Source organism: Lissotriton vulgaris, chromosome 12 (assembly GCF_964263255.1).
Source record: "Lissotriton vulgaris chromosome 12, aLisVul1.2, whole genome shotgun sequence".
Classification (NCBI taxonomy): Eukaryota; Metazoa; Chordata; class Amphibia; order Caudata; family Salamandridae; genus Lissotriton; species Lissotriton vulgaris.
This window is the reverse complement of record NC_141700.1, coordinates 275,368,920-275,392,570: the sequence shown is the minus strand read 5'-3', so window position 1 is coordinate 275,392,570 and position 23,651 is coordinate 275,368,920. Positions and strand designations below refer to the sequence as shown.

Sequence of the window (23,651 nt, the reverse complement as noted above, 5' to 3'; positions counted from 1 at the left end):
GCAGCCATGCTGCCAAATGGCTCAGTCAGGGCAAAGGTCCTAAAAAAGAAGTGGGGGGGGACTGACCAAGTTAGGCAGTGCGCAAGTGGGGTGAATGTATGACATTGTTCTGCATTCTGTCCATCAATTGTTCTTTTGCATTTGTCACCCAGAGTGGGACGGGTATGCCCAGACGTGGGTCCCGTGCTCTCCATGCCACTGGAGTGAAGCTATCCTGGCTGAAGAGGGCTGAAAGACAAAAAAAACGGTCCTAGGATGCTTGTTTCCAATCCAGGGAGGACCAGGCCTGGCAGTTCGGGCTGGACTGTTCCCATTGGGCGCATGTCAAGACTGATTTGCATATGGCTGGGTCCAAACTGGAATGGCATGGTGAGCAAAAGAACTATGGATTTAGGCCCAGATCTCTGTACTGGGGTGAATGTATGACATTGATCTGCATTCTGTCCATCAATTGTTCTTTTTGCAGTGTGCAAGTGACATCATGGCATGTGACATCATAGTTGTGACATTGCGCATTACAGGAAGTGGCACCACAACCCATGATCTCACAGAAGTGACATCAGATCTTAAGACTTCACACATATGTTTAGCAGGTCTATTGAATAGACTTGAGCACATTCCAATGTTTAATAAATGAGATTGTGCATTAGGGTTGTGCCAATAAAGAGACACACACTGGACGCAAAATCTGGGCCTCTACTTATACACTTATTTATTTTTAAACCCTGCCACAATGTGGCACTAAATCTGTTCTGCTCCATTGCTTGGAAAGTCTGCACTTTAAAACATCTTATAGGGTTAAGGCATCTGCTGCAGAGATCTTTGTGTGGCAACTTAATCTCTGGGTATAATAATAATAATGGTAAAACAACTTTGGAGGTTAACATATTTGCTGGAGAGATCGGTGTTTTGTCTAGTCCCATTTTTGAATCAAGGTAGCTTAGAGAGTTAAAGTGTCTCCTGCAAAACACATTGTATAACACACAGAAGAGATTTTTATTTTATGTAAATGGGTTGCTGCTTTTAACATATGATTTATTGTCAATGTATACTGTGTACATGTGATGTAAAGCGCTTGACACCCTGGATTGGGATGAGTAGCGCTATAAAAGAAACAAAACAAACTAGTGGTATTTAAATTATTTGTGTAAATACTGAGACAGATTAACACATCTGACATTCTTACAGTGCATGCATCTCTCTTATGTACCAGTAAAGCACACAGTCAAAAGCTGCCTCTCTTAAGTAACTATGAAGTGAGAAGCTGTGAGCCTTTGTTTACCCTCCATTGCATTTAGGGGTGACGCTTCTAATAGCTCTTAGCTTCTGTACTCCAAAACAATGAGGTCTTATGGCCCCTTAACTTCAGCCTTTGTCATGGGCCCAGTTGGAATCTGATCAGCCCCCTGCCTGCACGTTGCTGCTCAGAACTTCACGTGCAGGCGCTGCTGAATTTGTCCCGGTGTCTGAAAATTGCACCAGGACAAGTTTGGCATATTTCTGTGGGGCCCACCCTCTTGGCTGGGTAGACGATGTCCACCCTGCGAAAGGAGTCGGTGGACGCTGTCTACCAATGTGTACCCTCAACTTGTGCCCTGGGCTCAGTGCTGTTTTCAGGGAAGCACATTTGGTGATGCACATACAGTTTGGCAGCAGGCCCCCTCTAGATGGTACTAGTAAAGTAGACAGCCAACTTTCCTTGAATAAAACCCTTCCCCATGGGGACAACATAGGCCCCTACAGCCACTTCAGTGGGGCCTTCCCATTTGGCCTAAGGCCTATGAATATTTGTGAGGTATGGGAGCACCAGTAGTCTCTCAACACAAACTGACGTGGGACCCCATCTTTTTGTGCTACTCCACAATCAAGAGATTTGTACATAGAACAACGCTTATGGAAAGGCTGGTCCAGATTCAATCACCTTTGAGACCAGGCCTTTCCATGGCAGTGGCCCAAAGGGAGCTACCCGGGTTTCGAATGTGGTAATTGTAGGTTAATTTGTCTTTTCTGAATGGTATGCTCTTTCCCCATAAGGGTCCTACTTTTCTAAAGAAAATGTGCCAACTTCTCCCTCTCTCCTCACATTAGTAGATTGGTAAATCCAACAGACATTGGTCCTAGTTACCTCAGCTGGCTCAGGGGTTTGACAACATTGCATTGATTTTCTTTTTATTGTGTTTTATTGTATTGAAACACCTATAAGTACATTTCATTATCTGTAAAAATGTATTATCTTCAACAGAAATGAAAGTTCACCAGAGGGAGCGACAATAAATGCTGCAGGCTGATTAGCTCTCGAGCACTGAAGGATGGAAGAAAGTGATGGATAGAGAAAGAAGGGGAGTGACTATTGGGAAGGAGGGTGGTATTAAAGGTGCGTTGGGAAATGATTGAAGACACTAGGGCATACATATGATACACGATGTAGGAGAATTAGAGGTGGGGAGAGATTTGGAAGGTGTGAGACGTGGAAGAGGTGAAGGATCATTAACAATAGGTTTGGACATAAAGAGAAAAAAGACCCTGATAGGACATGAGAAGGGAGCAAGAAAGGGGTTCAGAGAGTCATGGTGTGAGCATAGAGACGTGGTGAAGATTTGTGGATAGCGCTATTAAACTATTCACTCGTCTAAGTCCACATTTATTGAATCATCTCTGATTCTTGGTTCAGTGGGGATATTTTGCGGCTTGTTTTCCTGGCAGCAGCTTTTCAGCAGCAGCAGAATTGATCTCTCTTCCCTTCGTCTCCTTCAGCAACGTCGTGTGGGAAGCTACTTCAAAACCACTTGTTACCGGAGGCGTGGATTGCCATTCGAACTTGCAGGGCTGCGAGCAGGCGGAGGCGCAGGACTACCAGTCCCAGGAGCGCCCGCCCGCCCTCATTGAACCCACCTGGGCAGCTCTCCCTGCAGGCTCCTCCCCCATTGGATCGAAGAAAAGGTAGCTGAATCGGACTACCGGTGGGATACTTTGCGGCTTGTTTTCCTGGCAGCAGCTTTTCAGCAGCAGCAGAATCGATATCTCTTCCCTTCGTCTCCTTCAGCAACTCGCGGTACCCGCTACGCGGGTCCTGCGTTGTGTGGGAAGCTACTTCAAAACCACTTGTTACCGGAGGGGTTGATTGCCATTCGAACTTGCAGGGCTGCGAGCAGGCGGAGGCGCAGGACTACCAGTCCCAGGAGCACCCGCCCGCCCTCATTGAACCCACCTGGGCAGCTCTCCCTGCAGGCTCCTCCCCCATTGGAACGAAGAAAAGGTAGCTGAATCGGACTACCGGTGGGATACTTTGCGGCTTGTTTTCCTGGCAGCAGCTTTTCAGCAGCAGCAGAATTGATCTCTCTTCCCTTCGTCTCCTTCAGCAACTCGCGGTACCGGCTACGCGGGTCCTGCGTCATGTGGGAAGCTACTTCAAAACCACTTGTTACCGGAGGGGTTGATTGCCATTTGAACTTGCAGGGCTGCGAGCAGGCGGAGGCGCAGGACTACCAGTCCCAGGAGCGCCCGCCCGCCCTCATTGAACCCACCTGGGCAGCTCTCCCTGCAGGCTCCTCCCTCTTTTTTAGACCATACAAATTAAATGGATTAGCCCCGCTGCGCGGGAGCGACCGGGAGAAGCCCGGGACAAGGGCGGGACCGTCTGTGGCCGTTCGTGGTCGGACGAGGTTGGGTTAGGACTGGACCCCTGGTAAAACTGTTTCCCAAACAATAGCAGCTTTACATTCATCGCTCGGGACCCAAAGGTACATTGATATAGTTTGTCTTCGAAAGGGAGGGTGTTATATAGCATTTTAAGTATAGAAGGTTAAATAAGTTGAAATTCATTATGCCACTGAGATCAGGGAAAGAACGTTTAGTTCAGTTACAAACATCAAAGGGAGTAGTTTCTGGCCCACTGGATGCCTTTATCACTAGAGCCACAGGGATTCTGGAGAAAAAAATAGAAATGGTGGAAAAAAGGTTGTCCTTAGACTTAGTTACTGGAAAGCGCTCCTCGATGGGTGGCTTGGCATTAGCCAAAAGTCCTGTCCCCCATGCAGCATCCAACTGCATTTATTCTATAAAGACAGAGGTTCAGTGGGTGTTTTGAGAAACCTACTTCAGCGTATAATATAGGTTAAATGAAAAATCACATAATCACTTATTATTTGAGCACTTTGCCTTATGTGCAGATAACACAAGGAGGGTTTGGGATTCATAGTGTGGATTAGGTTGCTAGTTTGTGTCCATAAATTGAGCTATTCAGCAAGTTGATACTCTGCACTGCTCATGTGCATAAGCACAAATACAGTGCTCTTAACCTGTTGACTTCAGTGAACCCCTAGTTAATCATGGCTGGACTCTGGGGACCCCCACTGAGTCAATGGTAAAATCCGGGGACCCCGCTGTGAGCAAGTTCATAGATTTGAAGTGTAAAACAATGCACAAAATTACAGAAACAAGTACTCATCAAACAAATACTCATTTTTCGTCTTTATGTCCATAGGCTTTATTAATCTGTTAATGTATTTTTTTTTATACCCAATGCTTTCACGGACCCCCTGAGTAGGTGTCGTGGACACGGGACCATAGGTTAGGAACCCCTGCACTAATACATAGCTTTTCATAGTCCTAGACATTTGGGACAAAAAATGAATATGATCTCATAATAATGAATGACCAGGTCAGATCAACATGATTATGTATTATTTAGCTCTTTTTCCCAAGAGTTGTCCCCTTTACAACTTCTTGTTTGTAATACCGTGCCTTCCGTTTTCAATGATGTCTAATAGGTCATTTTAACCAGTGTATACCTTGTCGCATATTACCTGATGAAACTTGAAAGTAATATGTTAATTTCAGTGAGACTCAATCATTTAATATTTATTTAGCAAGGCACTATTTATAAATATTTGTTTTGTAATAGTTTATAAAAATGATACCTTAAAGTTTAACTGGGCCTCAGACAATATTGTAACAGCTCTCTGGGTAGGCCTTGGCTTTCCTGATGGGATAAACATGAGTAATCATTTTCTGCTGAGCCTTCTCTGGAAATGCTCAGCATATATCCCACCTTTGGCTTTGCTCAGCAATGCTACTTTACATTACTTAGGGACTGAGACATCCTGTGTCATCATTACAAGCCAAACTTTGCTTCAAGCCTTCTGAGGGAGCTTTCCTCTGCTTTGCCTCACAACATGGAATCCCTTTGAAGTGCAGCCAGAATTAGAGTAAAGGAATAGGTGGATCCTTCCTACAAGGTTGGCCCTTTGCCTTCTTGGAATTACAAGAAATGACACACAATAACTCCGCGGACTGAAAACAAGCATTGTATAAAGTTATATGCTGCCGCTCCCTGGTACGGGTAAGGTCTTTTTGAAGCTCTGCAGGCTTATCAGTACCCTTTCCCTTAGGAACACATAGGCCATTCGCCTTAACAGGCTAATACCCATTCAGTCAACTGCATATAACACATTTTGCCTTCTCCTCCACTGAGTTACGGCTGTTTCTCTGAATGTGATCCAATTCAGCATTTTAGAGATCACTGACGATAAATGTGTTTTCAATGCGGTGTTGGGCATTACACCTGTGCTGCAGCTTCCCCATCCCAGGCTGCCATGAACATAAATGGCAGCCATTTACAAGCACTTCTCCACAGCTCATGTTCATAGTGTGGATTGCTAAGCAAGAGGCTTTTTGGCGGGGGCTTGCATGACAACAGAGACCACTTTCGGCTTCCGACTGCTTTCTGTGGCCAACCAAACTTGGAGCAGTTTTAGATTTTGAAGACGTTGCAGAAATAAGGAAAGGTTTGTACCCCTTTTCCAAGATTCCTGTTTGACTGAGTCTTATCCAATGATAATGGTTAATCTGATCCTCAACATACTGCCGTGACCAGTTAGATACTCTGTCTGTTGGTCTCTCCTGCCTTCTTGCTGACAGATCCCAGAGTGCTTTGTGGTCTGTATGCCCTTATAACTGTGAAACACAAAGGGAACTCCTATGCTGGAATTTACTACACACAGTCCTGTGAGCAGAGGGATTCTTGGTTCTCAGCCTGTGCCTGGCTGTTTTCAAGAAAATGAATGAGACTGTATCTGACTGTTAGCAGTAGAAGTGAGAGAAACATGTGTGACGGCCAGAACACCTCTACAGTGCCTGGTGTGATCATTTGCCAACAAGCCTCACATTATGTTTATACTAGGAGAGCTGTTTTAAGACAAGGCAAAGTGAGCCGTTGCACAGGACTTCCCCCTTCTAAGACCCCACCCCCCAGTAAAGTGATCAGGACACTCTCTGCTACTGTCTTTGCCTATCCCTACCTCTATACCCAGATGTCTAAGTTACTCCTCTTCCCACACCACCCAGTTTCCCTTTTATCTCACCACCTGCTATCTCTTAGCAACCTCCTCTTTCTCTTTACTTCTCCATCTTTCTCTAACTCTCTATGCCACAGCTTTCCAAACTTTTTATGTTGGTGACACACCTTTTTGTAAAAAAAATCTCAGGGACATGGTAACGCGAGGAAGCGCAGCGAGCGAGCCCGAACCATCTATGGTGGGTTCGGGCCCCACACCCCACACACACACCCCCACAGACACACCACCCCACAGACACCACCCCACACACACTCACAACCCCCCCACACACCCAACCCCACCCCCCCCCCCACACACACACACCCCACACACCCCCCACACCCCCCCACACACACACCCCACACACACACACCCCCACAGACACACCACTCCACAGACACCACCCCACACACACTCACAACCCCCCCACACACACAACCCCACATACCCCACACACACACACCCTACACACCCCCCACACACACACCCCACACACACCCCACACCCCCCACACACACACCCCACACACACACCCCACACCTAGTATCTGGAGTTAAAAGATTTGAACACATCACTCCAGCTCTCAACTGCCTCACTTGGCTTCCCATGGAAGGGAGATGTATCTAAAAATTGTCCTGCATCATACACAAAACCCTTCACTCTTCTACCCCCAACTACTTAAACAACAAACTGATTAGAGCAGGTCAATCCAGAACACTAAGAAGCACCAACTCACTCCTTATTCTTTCGAAAGTGAAAAAGAAAAGTACCCAATACCGATCGTTCTCTGGCAACACTCCCAGGATATGGAACGCTCTCCCTGGAGTCCTCAGATGCAACCCCCCCTTCTCCTGTTTCAAAAGGGACCTGAAGCTCCATCTCCTAAACAAATACTTTCAAGACCAACGTCAACTAACCCAGTCTTCCTTATCCAAGTTGTCTCCCCTTTCCCTGGACTTTCATGGATAGTGGGTGACCGGACAATGTCGTTCTCCCCTTTCTTTTTGCTCTCTCCCCCTCCGCTGTACTGCATATTCATTGATTCCTATGTTGTATTTGGATCTATGGTTTGCTTCCTTACTGTAGGCCTACTATGTAATTGTAATGTCCTCCTGCTGTGTACTGTGTGTATGTAAAGCGCTCTGATACCTACGGGTCGAGCTAGCGCTATTCAAAACTTTAAAAATAAATATAAATAAACACCCGCACACACACACAACCCCACACACACAGACACCCCCCACACACACACCCCCCACACACACCCCACACACCCACACACCCCCACACACATACACAACTCCACACACACCCACACACAGAAAAATGCAAGTGTCCGTCTGTAACACAACTGGTGCTCATGTAAAGCGCTCTGATACCTTTGGCTCTAGTTTGCTCAACAAAATAAGTTTGGCAAAAGCTGCATGGTAAAGCATAAAGGATGTTTTCTACCATTATTTATCAACGTAATTGCTTTCTTAGAATTACTCCTTGAGGACCCCCCTTTCTCCCTCCCTCCAATCATACTTATGCAGATGTCATCTTAAGCGCAGCCTCTTTTAGGCAATCTTTTATTCCCTGCAGTCCATCAGGGGTTAAAACATCTGAAATAGCAAGCAAGGATGAAAACCACGGCATGAAAAAGTCTTTCAGATCAGCTGCTTTCGCATTGCATTATAGTTGATACACTGTATCAGGTGTGCAACACCCATTGGCATCAAAGGGCTTCATCTCATCTCATCTCATTGCATCGCGCGACACACCTACATATGGGTCGCGCACAGTAATGTGTCACGCAACACAGTTTGGAAAGCTGTGCTGTAAAATATACATGTTACAACATATGTTCCAACCTCACATTCCTGAAAAATTCTCAGAATTAAAATGCTCTAATGGTCACTATATGGAAGAAAGATTAATGAACGAAAGAGATAAAGGGAGAGAAGAACGAGAGAGATGAGGAGAGAGAATAGGCGAGAGAAAAATTAAAAGGGAAAAGTAAGAAGGAAAAACACTCATGGTCTGATTGATGAGAGGCAAAGCACTTAACAGATTACGCACCTTTATTTTCCTCCAAACTTTTCCTGAGCACCTTTGTATTTGTGGGTCACAAAACAGCCCAGTATGCTGAGCACTCGCTGCAGAGATCTGAGCAACCTAGTTTTAAAAGTTAACTCCCAACCAGCAGCGGTCTAACCCCCTGCGAACATTTTCTCAGCGTTGTTTCTCCAGTGCCTACATGTGCTCACTTGCCTCCTCACTCCTTCCTCCTCCGCTGGAATCATGTGACTTTGTAATACATGTTCTGCCCTGTGTCATTTGATTGCCCAAGTGGTGAGCAGGGAGAGTGGCTGAAGCTGTGCACAACACACAATGGCAACGTGTCCTGGTGGCGGGCTGCCTGCTGCTCTGGGGTGGGCGTTCTGTGTGCATGCTTCTGATGCCCATGCCACCACAAAAAAATCCATTTGGTCTCTTTTCTTGCTGAAATGGTCTCCAAATGTGGAGACCATTTTAGCAAGAAAAGAGGCCAAATGGATTTTTTCAGAGAAGGCAGATCGTGAGGGATTGAATGAAAATATTGAGTGGAATAAAGTGAGTAGGAGGTGAACCTGATATTAATAGCAATTACTTCGCAGGGAACATGTCCGATTTTTTGACCTATCAGACATACAGCACCACCAGTTATTGACATCTTTTTTCAGAGAAGGCAGATCGCAAGGGGTTGAATGAAAATATTGAGTGGAATAAAGTGAATAGAAGGTGAACCTGATATTAATAGCAATTACCTCGCAGGGAACATGTCCGATTTTTTGACCTATCAGACATACAGCACCACCAGTTATTGACATCTTTTTTCATTTCCCCCCAGCTTGAAAAATATCCTACTAGTGCAGTACACCAGGGTTCAACGGGGGTTAGATCTAGCATCGCGGGGGATTGGTCATCTCCCCGGAAATTGCCCCCCTGGGGGGCTGGAATATTTACTTGAATTTTCTATACTCCCACATCTACATATTCAGTTATACATATCTCTAATAGAGATGTGGTGTGGCTTACATATACATGTTGTTCTCCCTGCTTCCCTCCACTTAGTTAACCTGCTTTTTGGATTCTAAATTGATTTCCCATTCCATCACTTCTGGGTGGCCCATTGGATAGCTGGACCATTGGTAGATCGGGTCCAGGTTTTCAGGATTTTATCCCATTTCAAGATGGCCACGGTTAACTACTAGCCTGTACCGCGTCTCGTAGCGTGGTGGGTGGAGTCGCTATTTCCTCTTGGTATTCCACAGAGAAGGCTGGACCCTCGGTATACCGGGTCCGGGCTCTTGGGATTTTAACCCATTTCAATAGTCTTCGGTGAGGATCGTCGGAAGCGCCGGAGGGACGCGGTATTAGTAAGGCGGAATGCGTGTGGAGGAATGAATGGATGAAGAGAGTTTGGAGTACGGTACAGGGGCGTATCCATCTAGGTGCCGACTACTGGGCCTAAGCTGACGCCCGTTTTGAATATGCCTGGGATGGCATTACAAAGAGTATTCAACAGCAAAGACCCAGATACGTTTGCTAACCCCCCCCCGGGGAAACATACAGTGACATTGTAGCTCTGTGGGTGTGGAGATGGTCACACCACGACGCATCGTGTGACGACACTTTGGTACAACTGGGTGGTGCATGGCTGTGAAGTGCTCAGAATCAGTCAGTAGACTGTATAGGGCCATGTATGCATTTTCAGACTTGACGGGCATTATTTTATTGGCGTGTTGATTTTATTTAGGGGGCTCGAGATACTCCGAGCCAGTGGAGGACACGTGATCACGTGACACGGGGTCCGTTACATGATTGCTGGTACGTGACGACCGGGCAATCATAAGGTAAATAATAGTCCCTTTCAATGTGTGGTTTTAATGTGTTTTGATATGCCTTGAATAAAAACCTTCGGATGAAGGGTTGTAGTACATTGTAGTACATTCACTGCTGCGCTCTGGTTTTTACATTAACACAGGTCCTTTAATTAAAAAGATGTGAAGACTGAGAATAGAGAACCCCATCTTTGCCCTGAGGAAGTTGCTGAAATTGGAGCAACAAAACATGTCGGCTCTAAATAAACAATGATGGTATATAATTAACCATTTTTAATTGGGAGGTTTTGCAGCACCAAAATAAAGATAGACAGCCAGCAAACCTCACCTGAATTTTATCTTTTCTGTTGAACCGATTCTTATGGTTCATCTCTTTTTCATGGGGTTATAGGTATATCAATACACAGTTCCACAATAAGTGTTGGTATTCGCTCACTGTTGGTTTATATGTCCCTATTCTCACCTGTGTACATTTGAATGTCTTTGTGTACTTTCTTTTTACATCACACAGAGAGAGTGACCAATGATGAGAAGTGGGTGTACCGGTTATTGTTAGCTGGGAACCCCCTCGGGTGATTCGACCGTGAGGCACTCTCTCTGTTTTCACTCTATTTTTGTTTGTAGTGAGTAGTGGCCTGTGTTCATCTTTGTTTATAAGCTTATACATCTTGACCTGGGGAATAGTGTTATTTTACACATTCAGGGAATCTAGATTTATGATGATATATCAGACCCCCACTGGTCTATTATATTGATGTTTTATGGATTAGGTAAGGCTCTATTTGATTGACACACAGACCAGTGCCCCAGATACATAAATACAAAAAGCAGAAGTGCATCCATATTACCAGTGTTTTCACATTGACTGGTGAGGACAGTAGAAGAGAGAATAAGCAAGCAACATCAATTCAGGTTACACATTTTAAGAGGTCTGAGTGTGGAAAATATCATTGAGTCGTCTTGTAGTTCAAGTCCATAATAATTGATCCAACCACAACATAGTTTGTGGAATTTACACGGGCAACCCCTGCTTTGCACTGCCGTTAGTGGTCCATGCCTGTCTTCCACTCGGTCATGGATGGAATCTCAGGAGCCTCTCAGTGCTTGGCCAAATCTCTTTTGGCCAGGACTAAGACTAGGTTGTAAAATATCAGCGTCATTTGTGGGAGGTCAATATCCGTGGATATGCCTAAGAGTATATATTTGGGGTATTGTGGTCTCTTTGACTCTGCCTAAGTCCAAGAGCGCTTTACACCAGAAAGAATGTACTGATGGGCATGTCCAGAGTATGTAATAAAAGCCTCCCCATGGCTCCCTACACCGCAAGCATTTCAATGAGACTATGCTTCCCATTTTGTGGAGGCGAGCCCTATCATAATAAATTTGGTGAAGGATTTTGAGTAGGATAAGTCGCAGCCTGGATTTGATCACTACCTCCCGCGGGAACATTAATGGACATTAACGGAGCTTCCCAATCCAAATCATCTATTTCCCCCAGAACGTTCACCCATTTATACCATGCACTTGTCTATTAACATCCGCTATGTCTCCTTTACTGTGTATTCCGAAAGTGGGAGGAGCAGGCTGGTTAGACATTGAAATCAATTTAGAATGTTGCTGTTGCATGACAAAACCAATTTTGATGCAAAGACTGAAGAAAATGGCAGCATCAATGCTTGATAAAGATAAAGGAGGCCCCCTTAACTGTCAACTTTGGGACAGGGGAGATAGCTTAGGAAAACATAAAAACGTCCCACAGGTTTACCCCAAAATGGGTAAGAGATGGAATAGTAATGCGTTTTTGCAATATTTAGCAATACCAGTCATTTACTTATGCTAATTACCAAAGTGCGAGATACAAGTCATAAACATAAACCCAACAATAATTGTAAATATAGCACCAATGAAATACACAGTACATCAAGTATAAAGAACCAATCAGAAGATAGTGTTATTAGGAAAATATATATATATTTTTTTATATTTATTCAAACAAACATTTTATACAATCAGTTACAAATCATTAAAAACCATACAATAGTATGTTATAACATTTCATAAAAGGTTTTAAAAAAAACATCACATGTGCAACAGGTTAAAAAGTTCAAAGGAACAGGGGTCAATGCTTGTACAGTCATTTTTTAAAAAATATTTGACTGTAGGACTCGGCAGCTATACCTCTTGCCCGTTATAGCATGCCCGCATTTCTGTGAGATTAACTGACCCTTTAATAATTTCTGGCATCATGAGGGCTGAAAATTTGGACACTGTATACTAGTCTCTTAATTCACCCACTAGATCTTGACTTTCCGCAACATACTATCCCTATTCTGGTTAATGTATGGCCTCAAATGAACCACACTTCTATAGAATAAGATGAAAACCACTACTATCTGTATGTAGGGAATATAGAGAATCGTGGCTGTAATGTGGCGCAAGACCACCACCAGCAGATCAGTCTTAAACATCCATCCTCATCAAAAGCCAGCTCTTAGCTCCACACTGCTCCTTTTATTTACTCAGCCTTGAACATTCATTCTCTGCCTCAGCACTCAGTTACATCAAGTATTCTCACTAGTCAGTCAAGGTACTGCACAATCCATTCAAACGCGACACAAACAAGATTCAGCAGACACTCATATAGGGCCAGTGTACATGACATGATCAAATGGCTACTATATACAGATGTAATTTACTTGCTAGTTGACCATTTTCCAGAATAAAACCAATATCTCACCACTGTCTGCAATTCTGTTATTATTTTTGTTGTTAATGACATGAACTATGGGGTGCTCAAACCACATTATTACTCAGAAATACAGTGGTAGTGATCTCCCACCCCAGTTGTTAGGATGATCTCTTAAAATATTCAAATAAGATCAGATTTTCCTTAGTTTACAACAGGCAATTGTCGAAAAAATAAATCATCCTGGATCGCTTGAATCTGTTGTCCAACACTTGGGGGTCATACGTCACATCAAAGGCCACCATGCCAAAACCTTTTACAGATATGGGCTGTCCCTCTACAAATCCTTGTTTCCAGGTGTTTTAGCTCAGTCGATTCAAATGACTTTTACTCCCAGAATTCACCAATTGGGTATATGAAGCCTAGGGCTAGGAGCAGGATAACCCATTGACATGCAATCATCTGGTCACCTTCTACATTTAAGGATCACTTTTCTCCTGTAAATATTCTATCAACTATTTTGGTTGATCGCATTTGTAAAATAATCTCACAGTTTATGCTGGTCCATTATTCTTTTCGATTTTGAGAATGTACGTCTTCTGGCCTTAATACCATTACCTCTTTACAGAGAGGTGATACAGTAATTAGCTTTGCGCTGTAGAAATCCTTCACTAGTATCTATAGCCTGTGAAGTAGCTAGTGGTATGCATCATGTGTAATTCAAGTGAGCAGCAAAAGAAAATATTGTGGATCACAGGCAAATTGTGACTGTAATCAATTGACTTTACCAGTTTCTGTTAGTGGGTCCCAGAGAGGTGCCGTTTAAAGAAGGTTGTGCTGCCTCTATACTTTCCCCGGCACAGTGAAGTGTACAAGTGAAGACAGAATTTCTCACCATTGTATCGAAAGATTCCATTTACAACATCTTTATTTTCCTCTGTTTGATTGATCAGTGATCATGTCACACGAGTCCCTGATGGTACGCCGAGCTCTAAGGAATCAAAGGAAGCAGGAGCGTCTGCAGAGAGTGGAGCAAGTCATTCCGGGTGGCCTCACTGAGGAGCAAGAGCAGCTGATTGAACTTTTGAAACATTCCCACAAGAAGAACTTCAACGACAGCATGCCTCTGATCTTCGGCCTAAAGGTGAGGCAAGGTGGCGCACGCTTCTTCGTTTAAAGGTTGAATGTTGAGCCCAAAAGGGAATACCAACCACACCCTTGTGCCTCCCAAGGTCTTTCCACCTTTGTTTGTAGGGTTTACTTTGAAGGGCTGATTATCAATTTCCCTTTTTTTTGACCGACAGAAGTTATCAAGAATGTGAGCCAAGTCAGCCTAATTCCCTCTGTGGTTTGGAACTACGCTCTATATAACTACACTCGGTTACGCCAAGTGTATTCGTAAAGCACACTACCACCCGCAAGGTTTTTTCTGGCACTGACTCTATGTACAGATATGCCTTTCTTTGTCACTGTATATCTACTGACCTACTCCCCCACAGACAGAAAATGTGGCTAACTTCAAAGAATGTTTTGAGCATTACTAAACGATTTTCTGACTTTCAGAGGAGGATAAACAACTTTCCAGTTTAATAATGCACATTTTAAGACCCATAAGTCAGAAAGTGCAGATGGCATACAACATGCTGTAAAATGGCTAAATCCTCCCGAAAATCCTCAGCCAGAACTTAGAGCTACGGTATCAGTATGTGGCAGTATGTTGTGTAGCATGTATGTCATGGTCGAGGAAATGCCTACACGTAAATACTACAGTGTGTAACACCCTTTGAAAAACTGGACTGTTTGCCAAAATAAACGTATACAATAAAAGTAAACTATGCAGACAGTGATTTGTGGCTAAACTGGTGCTGACCATAAAAGGATGATGGCCACTTTCTTCTTTTACGTAAGGTGATTAAATTAAAGGATCACAAAGGAGGACTGCGTTGCAGTGATAATCTTGTGGCATGTTGTAATAACAAAGAGACATGGATGTTATGTTTGCACAGTATGTTTACCATCCCGACCTTATATTTCAAGTGTCACTAATGTAGTCTTAAAGTCATTTGATGCCTTCAAACCATCATTGTCCATGATCCAGTCTCCTTGGAACTTGACTGTTGATTGTCAGTAGCAGCATTCAGTGGTGGCAGCAGTGATTGGTGGATCTGTTCCATTGTGGCACAGCGTTCTATCTCCCAATAGCAGATGGAACCTTATGGGAACAGGTTTGTTCCCGCTAGATGTTTGTTGAAAAAGTCAGGCCATCCAGCATGGGGTGGTCTTTTATTTTTCGGTCTGTTCTAGAGACCGATCTTACTGCCTGGTTAACTGACAGTTTCCCGAAAAATCATTAGATATTATTCATAGTAATAATACCTACAGAAAGGAACTTTGGGTGAGCTTTTTTTGCTGTTGCTTTGTTGATTGGGAGCAACGTTAGTTCAGGCCACACAGCTCACCTACAGGGTTGGAGTAAGTTAGCCCCTTCAGCCAATGGCTTAATTGGCACTTCTTGTCAAATGTTGGATCTGCCCACAGGTCAGCCATCTGGTAAGTGGAGTGCTTGTGATGTGGAGTGTCAGCATGTTCTTGTATGCAGAGAGAGGCAAAGGTGCCCCTCTTTGAGACCGCCCCTTGCCCTCACACATGCAGCGGAGTTCATTGAGATGCAGCTGTGTCCCGACTCCCCCGCTCTTCAGAGCAGAAGCAGCACTGGTGTGCTGCATTCTTAGCAGCCACTGTTGTGTTTCCGTGCCAGCCACCCCCTTCTTGTAAAGTGAAGAACAACCACTGCTGTCGCCCACAAAGCTTTGAAGCGTGCTTACGTCTTCAATATAAAACGTGTGGAAATCTTCACGACAATCTGCACTACACAATGTAGGATTGATGCAGGTTCATTGGGTTCATGCACCCACACATCCTGGAGTCGCTAAATGATATACAACTGCCATTTTTCCTCAAAAAATCCCTTACTGATAGCGGTACATACCTTCCTTAGTGCTCTACAGTAAGGACCAAATCTGTGATAGTCTGCACTTTTTCACCAGGCCTCCATCTACCAAATAAGCAGTGCTTGTGTACAGTCACTCACAACAGTGGCACATTGATGTCCTTGTATAGTGTTAACAGACACACCTCAGCAATGAAACTTGATATTTCCTTTTTCGTTTGTACTGTGGAATTTGGCATCTGCCACACAACATACATGGCTACAGCTCACTGTATTGGTATAAAGAAAATGGTTTTGCTGATCAATGGAGCTCTGAAAAGAAGTTGTTTGAAAATGTGCATCAGTTGATAATTATTTTGCTTAAATCTCCGAAGTTTCACAAATCTTTCTTTAAAAAAAATAATAATTTTTGTGCAACGTTAAAGAAAATAGAATAAAAGTAACAGCATAAATAATAACCACCAGTCCTTCGCAATAAGCAATGCTTCTGAACATAAATAATAAAAGAAGCAATTTAATGTCACAATAACAAAGCATATCAATTGCAATTTTAAATATATGAATAGAAAATATCTTGAAAACTTCAAGCATAAAACAAGTGTAGAAAATATTTTGAGGTCTTCGGTGTGAGAAAGAATTAAAATGAAGATTTGAAAAGTATAAAATGCAAACAAAAATAAATAAAGATATATTTCTATAAATGTAGCAGTCGTAGTGGTTTGAGAATTTCTTGTAAAATAGAAGAATTGTTATGACTGTGTCTAGATGAAAGAAAGTTTTTTGTGGTGACCAAAATATCTCTTTTAATATGGTCATGCTTAGAAAGGGCATGTTATCTAATAATTCTATCATTTGCAGAAGTGCCATTCCACCAGCATGTGAATATCTGAGAGAAATCTTTCCAGCATGATGTTATTTACTAAAAAGCAACAGCAATAAAAAGATCAAAAGTATTTGTTGTTACCAATGTCTGTATCTGTTAATCAACCTAAGATATATTGGAGAAAGTAAGAGTTAGGGTTATATTAAATAGTGGGTCACTTTCTGGCAAAGTAAACACCAGAATGAATACACGATATCGCAATCACACACATATCCCATTTTTTACATGTGTATCACAAATAGTTATATACAATTGACATAGGAAATTAGAATACTATTTGGGGTAGATTAGAATACTGTTTGGGGTAGGTAACTGACAACCTCAAAGAACAATCACATGTCCTACATTGGAGTTCCGCAGTGGGATCCAAGGCTTGTGTTTCCTTTCGTGTTTTGTGTTGAAATTAAAACTCTCTTTTTAAATTGACTTGTAGAGTTTAATTGGTATTGATTTGTATTTGGACAATTTTGATTTTTGCTAAATTTATCCATGTTCTCAGTTTTGGCACCTTAAGTTATTTTTAACATGAAGGTTAATCGTGACAGCATGGAGCCTCAGCATGACACAGCTGAAGAAGATGTGCCAGCAGAGGGGACTGAAGCTGAGCAAGGATTCCAAGATGACTGCCAGATTGCCCTCAGAGTTTAGGAGGAAGTTGTTGCATTCCACCTCGTAGGAGGAGGAGGATAACGTTGGAGAGGGAAATGTGAATGACAGTGGAGAGGCGTTAGTGAAGGAGGAGTGTGTGTCCAAAAGAGTGGCCTTACCTGCATTGTCTAGGGCAGGGAGCAGTGTGTCCCCCCACAGTTTCTCCCATCACAGCTGAGGACAGACAGGCGGAGAGGGTTTTGAAGTTGTAAATGGCTACCCTAGCTTTAGGAAATCCTCTTTTTGTGCGTGGTCAACACCTTTTGCTGGTCCCTCCATATATTTGCTGTCTTTGGAACTCTATGCTTGTCACCCCTGCTAAACAGCAGTAAAGATCATGCCCCCCCCCCTTTAAACATGGTTGATTTGACATATTTCTAATTGACATATTTAACTTACCTTTCATTCCGTAGTATAAGGGTCAATGTGTACCCAGGTCCTGAAAGTTAAATGCCTCTAGTAGGGCTGCACTAGAAGTGAATGTAACCCTGTGGTGGATTGGGACTTAAAGGACTAAGGCAGAAGGTAAACTCTTTGATCAGAGCGAACCTAGCTGGTATATCAATCATGGTTAGCCTTAAGTTGCGCCCAGTCCTCAATCATGGTTAGCCTTAAGTTGTGCCCAGTCCTCAGTCTACCACGGCCGTTGACTAAAATTGGCACTCTGTGCTTTATGGCACTATATCTATTTAAAGAGGGATGTGGAATTTAATTAAAGAAATCTACTTGTTGATGGGACAGATTGCTTCACAAATCTACTTGTCCTGTAAATCTACTTGTACCTTTGTTGCCATGTACTGTGGCCACAAATAATGGCAGCAATCTCATTAAGTAAGGGCTCTGAAAATATCCTCTCTGATTATGCCAGGGATAATTCTATAGTAGCGCTTGAATACTAGCAATTTCCTTATTTTGCCACCTTTTTGCAGATCTATATACTGGGGATGGAGGTTGCAGTAAGCAATAGTTCCAGGGTTGAAATGCCCTTTTGAGAATGTGCAAAACCTACTAACGTCCATGGCCAATGCTTGTTTATTTTCATGTTTCCCAGAATCTTGCTGAAACTGTGTGCACTAACTTTACATTATGAATTTGCTTTGGAAATACTAGCAGACACCTACACATTTTACTAAATGGTGCTTCAAAGAAATGGTACATACAATTTCACAGTAGTTTAGCAAAACGTTTATTTTCCTAGTTGCATTTTTTGTGCACATTTTATTTTGAAAGCAACAAATCATCAACTTGCTTTCAAGCTTTTGCAAATATGTGCATCTAATCAGAGAGAATTCTGGGAGCATTATACATAGCCTCATATTGTTAAACTTTGCAAATGTGTGTACACATGTCCTTTACTGAAACCTCTGTCAGTAGTGTAGTCAGAGCTTACAACATTTATTTGGAATGCTCACCCTAATATTAAAGTTGTTACATTAATGAACCATGAGTACAAGCTCAAACAGCATTAACATAGGAGCACAAATAGTACCTCAACTGCAGACAATTCTCATCCCTGCTTCATAATGTTGTACTGTAAATTGACAGCCAAAGGGTTTGTGCTGCAGGGGGATTGGGCCTACTTGTCCCAGGGACAAAATAATCTTGAAAACTTGTTGTTCTTGACTCCAAACAATATATCTTGGGTGTCAGGCTATAGGAATTACACACCCCTGTTAAAACTTTAAAAATTCACATCTTCGGTTCCTCTCAATTGGTTTTTCCCCATTTTGGTGTAATTGTGTTTACTAAAAGGTACACAGTTTTTTTTTAATTCAGGTTGGGATGTTTAATGTTTTGCATTTTCAATTTATTACTGTTTTGGTAATGCATAAATGTTTGCCCATTGTTCAAAATTCAGCCTGTCTGCTCTGTGCCATAGCTTCCTGGGGGTGAGCTCAGGTTAATTTAGTGACTTTGAGGCTCCACCCTAACAAGGGTTGTGATTATTCCTTGATTTGAGCAGACACCCACTGCAAATAATACAACTTCTGACAGTTAACATTGTATATAATTTAACAGGAGGATATAATCTACTATTAAAAATGAAATATAGTATGTGACAGTAGCCACTTTAGTGGTTTTATTGAGCGTTCCAAATTACTATCGCATATATCAATAACCAGTTTATTGAAATACAGTTTTCCCGCTGCAGTTCAGTGTGTAGTATATTTCTAGAAGAGAAAGGTTTTTGTAATTCTCGATTTATCATTTAAGCTTTTTGTGCATCATCATATAAGTTCATAGAGAGTTAGAGGGAAATGTAGCTTGGCAATGTAGACTGTGGAAAGAAAGAGGTAACATTCGTTATATCATTTGTAATCTATAAATATCCTGAGTAGGTTAAATGAAGTTAGTAAATCATAAAAATGAATACAAATACTATACTTTAATAAATGTTCAACTCAGGATGTATACCATGTTCATTTCCCTTTTTTCAAAAGATTGATTTATTATTAAATTGGACAGAAAAGGATCTCCTTTAGAGAAATCCAATTGATCTGATTTTACAAGGTTTGGGATAAATGTTTCAAGCCCAGTAGCTGATACAGTGAAAGAATTTTGCAATCACTATTTTTTAATTAAATTGGCATAACACATTGGTAAAAACAGTAATATTTACCCTAGTTACGGATGATTGTAATTGCAGCAGATAAAAATGTCCCCCTAGCACAACCTTCAGAGTTACGATAATTGTGAAGCCAGCAAATCTGAACAATTTGCCATAAAGTCAATATAAAGGGCATGTGGACCAGGAGCATTGGACTTTTTAAGAGTCACAATAGCATTTTTAACTTATGGAATGTAATGCTAAAATTTAATTAATTAAAATCCAAACTCCTATTTTATTCTTTAGAAAGATTCCAAAATGCACACCAAAATCTTTTTGTGAGCATTAATTACCTTCTGCATATAGTTTTTATTAGTAACGAACAACCATGTTAGCAATAGCTTAATCTGAAGCAATAATGCTATTATCCACAATATTTGTCAAGGATTGTATTAAATAGACTTTCTTGATTTTCAAATACTTTTATAATATGTTACGTGTATTGTTTTGGCCACCATAATGTTTGTCCTTGTCTCTAAGAGGGATATTATTGGTGTTGAATGTAGCAAGTTTATTTAGTTAGTTCAGTTTTTACCTTTATCAAATTACAAATGTGTCGAAGGAACTAGAGATGTGATTTTGATGTTCCAAAGATTGAATTAATCTGATGTGATTAATTTCAGGAATTTATTTAGCGTTATGTATAATACTTTGTCCACCAACTAAGAAATAACAAAAGTTCATAAAGAAGCTTTATTCGCATGCCAGTTGTACAACTGTAGCTTCAGCAACATTTATGATAATTTATTAAATTAATTCACTACCAAAGGTTGCATCAGGAATTAGATAAATATTGAACCTTTACCTACCATTAATACTCCCAGTAAAATTTATGGTACAGAACCACTATGAAGCATGATCTAATAGAACAATAGAGCCATTGTTCAGTTTAATTATATTAGTGGTAGTAAATTGTAAATTAGCACTCTTTTCTAGATAGAGACCCAAAGATGTATGTACAAACTGTGAATAATTTGGAAGCCTGATGCAAAGTCTCCATGAATCAGACAGAGGTCTCACGTTCATCACAATTTTAAAGGCTTAATGAGCTTTGTCTGGTAGAGACAAGTATTTAGATTTCAGACAAATAATGGGTTTAAAATATGATTAGTCTACAGCAGTAATTAGATTCTCATTGCTCAAAAGGGCTTTCTTTAATAGAACATTGTTTCAATAATCTGATTGGTGCTATTGGTCCGTAAATATTTAGGATAGTTAATTGAACAGAGCTTGGAATAAAACCCATCTACATTTGTCACCACACTCATGTGATAAGACATGAACATTTAATAAATTAATCAAAACACCAAACTGATAAATAGGTGCTTAACTTGATCTGTGGAAGCCATATCTGTACCATTGTTATTATTCATTAAAACAACTATTTGTTATATTCCTTTAGTTTCATGCTGTTAAGGGAAATGAAATTTAGACATCTTGCTATTATCAGTTGTTATTTTGCTGGACCTGCACCATTGTTCTCAGTGTCCATAATATTTTTACGTTTGTGCTATTAATATATGTTTTTTTTACTAAATTAATGTGGATTGCCTTGCTTTTGCCTCGGTGCGTGTGTGTGTGTGTGTATGCGTGGGTGTGCGTGTGTATGTGTGTGCATATATGTGTGTGTTCTTGACTACGTTAGGTATTTTATTTGTAGTTTCAGGTGCCTGCTATTTTGTATTTTGCATTCTTGGCTCTTGATCTGTTTGCATTTGTGATTCAAAGTCAGTTGATTTGTGTGTGTTGATATCTGGACCTGTTTTGTGTCAGCATGGGTTTTTGGTCTGACTGTGTGTGTGTGTGTACTGGTACCTTTATGATGTATTTTTCTCTGCATTCCCCATACAAAGGCCAGACATTTTGGCTTTGCTTGTTTTCTTTGGATTTTGAGGGAAGTTTTAGTGTGTTGAATCGGTCGTTCCAGAAGGGTTGACTGAAGCTCATTCAAGACCCCACTTCTATTAATAATAGCACAGCACAAACATCTGTGAAAGATCTTTTCAACAACACATGGTATTAGTGCATCCAGTGCGTGGATATGGAAACACCCATCAGTTGGAGAAGGTCACAGTGGCACCAATGTTCAGTAAATGCTACCTGCCAATGGTGTGAGGCAAACCGTCAGAGGCAGGATTCCCTAACATCTCCAGAGTTAGACAGTGAACCAGCACTGGTCTGAAACAAACCTCTAAACCAACACTATATCTCCCAGGAGCTATCACACTTTACTCATCGGTGGGGCCCATAGCACCGTGAGTCACTCATTCACACAATTCGCTCTGCTCCTAGAATCAGTGAAAACCAGAGGGTGAGTTGCTGGATATAGCAGAGTGTCCTACTTCATCTATTTAGTCTAAATGTTATACATTATGTACATATGCATTAATTTTGATTTTTACCATGGTTTAATTCCTAAGGAAAAAGACACCCCACGTTTGGTCAATGGATCAGCTAGTAAAAGTTAAGCTAATGGACAACAAGATCAGCTTAATTCTCCATTTATTTAATTTTTATTTGAGATTTTAAGTCTCCTAGCACAACCTTTCTTAATTGTCCTTTATTTCTAATTCAATTCAAACAATTAATTGTCATCTGAAAGAAGAAAACATTAATTCAAGCAGTTGACATTTATTAGCAGAACAGTTCAGAAAAATAAGTCAAAAACATATTACCAATTCTCTTCAGGAATGCAAATCAGGATTAGAAGAATAAAGTTCCCAAAAACAGCGTCTCTAGTCTCTCTTGATGTTCACCACGCATCAAGACTCCGATTCATCAAAAGTTAAAGTGAGGAAAATTTCAAAGTCTTTGCACCAAAGGAAAAATCATTCAGTCCGACAGCATGTCGTACTGCGAAAAGTTAGCTTTTTTCTCTCTTCCAAATGACCTCTTTTATACCCTTTTTCATTAACTTTCTAACTAAAATGTGAAACTTTTAGGGTTCGCACTCCATTCTTTTTGGTGCAAGAAAGGGGTGGATGAAGATAACCTCATCTCCTCATTGTCCATATTTCCGCCATGTCATGGTTGTACTTCAAAAAATAAAGTTCCAATTGTTCATTATTAAATTATTTCCTCATGTCCTTTATTTGTCACTTCATAAGATTTTCCCAGGCTCATGACTCCTACATCCCAACTTGGCACCATTCTGCTCTCCAGGTCATGCTGACCTTCACACCAGCCGCACAGGCACAGGCTGCTTGCACATCTCTCGAGCACAGTCCCGCATGTGTAGAACAACGTTCGGTTGGAGTCTCGCAAACCCTCCATATTTTTATAGACCGCATGGGCCATAATGGGAACTATTATAGAAACAAACACAATTAAATGTTAGTTTTCAAATGAAAACCCTTTTGTTTACCTTCCCCCATTCTAAGTTAACCCTGTTAGTTATTATCTAGCTTTGAAGCAATGGACATGCATTGTTTACTTAACATTCTCCATCATATCTGCCGCAATTATACCTTTAGAAAGCATACATGCATATTTTTTCATCAGATTATAGCATTTTCATACTATCAGACAGTATCACACAATTAAGGGTCGATTCCGATTCGGGAAAAACCGCTCCAAATAGCCATTCGGAGCGTTTTTCCCATACAAATCGTACCCTGCAACGTTCCCCGTGCGTACGACGAAGAACGATTCGTACCAGGAGCAGGACTCCGTACG

At 41.6% G+C, this 23,651-nt stretch overlaps 1 protein-coding gene across 2 annotated transcripts in view; it reads left to right on the top strand.

Moving 5' to 3' along the window:
• Positions 1–23,651, top strand: part of NR1I3 (nuclear receptor subfamily 1 group I member 3) — an 832,555-nt gene that overhangs the window by 401,687 nt on the left and 407,217 nt on the right. For both annotated transcript variants that reach the window (XM_086945035.1, XM_086945036.1), the window contains exon 4: positions 13,841–14,031. In XM_086945035.1, coding sequence (XP_086801161.1) covers positions 13,841–14,031 — 191 coding nt within the window. The remainder of the gene's footprint in view (positions 1–13,840; positions 14,032–23,651) is intronic.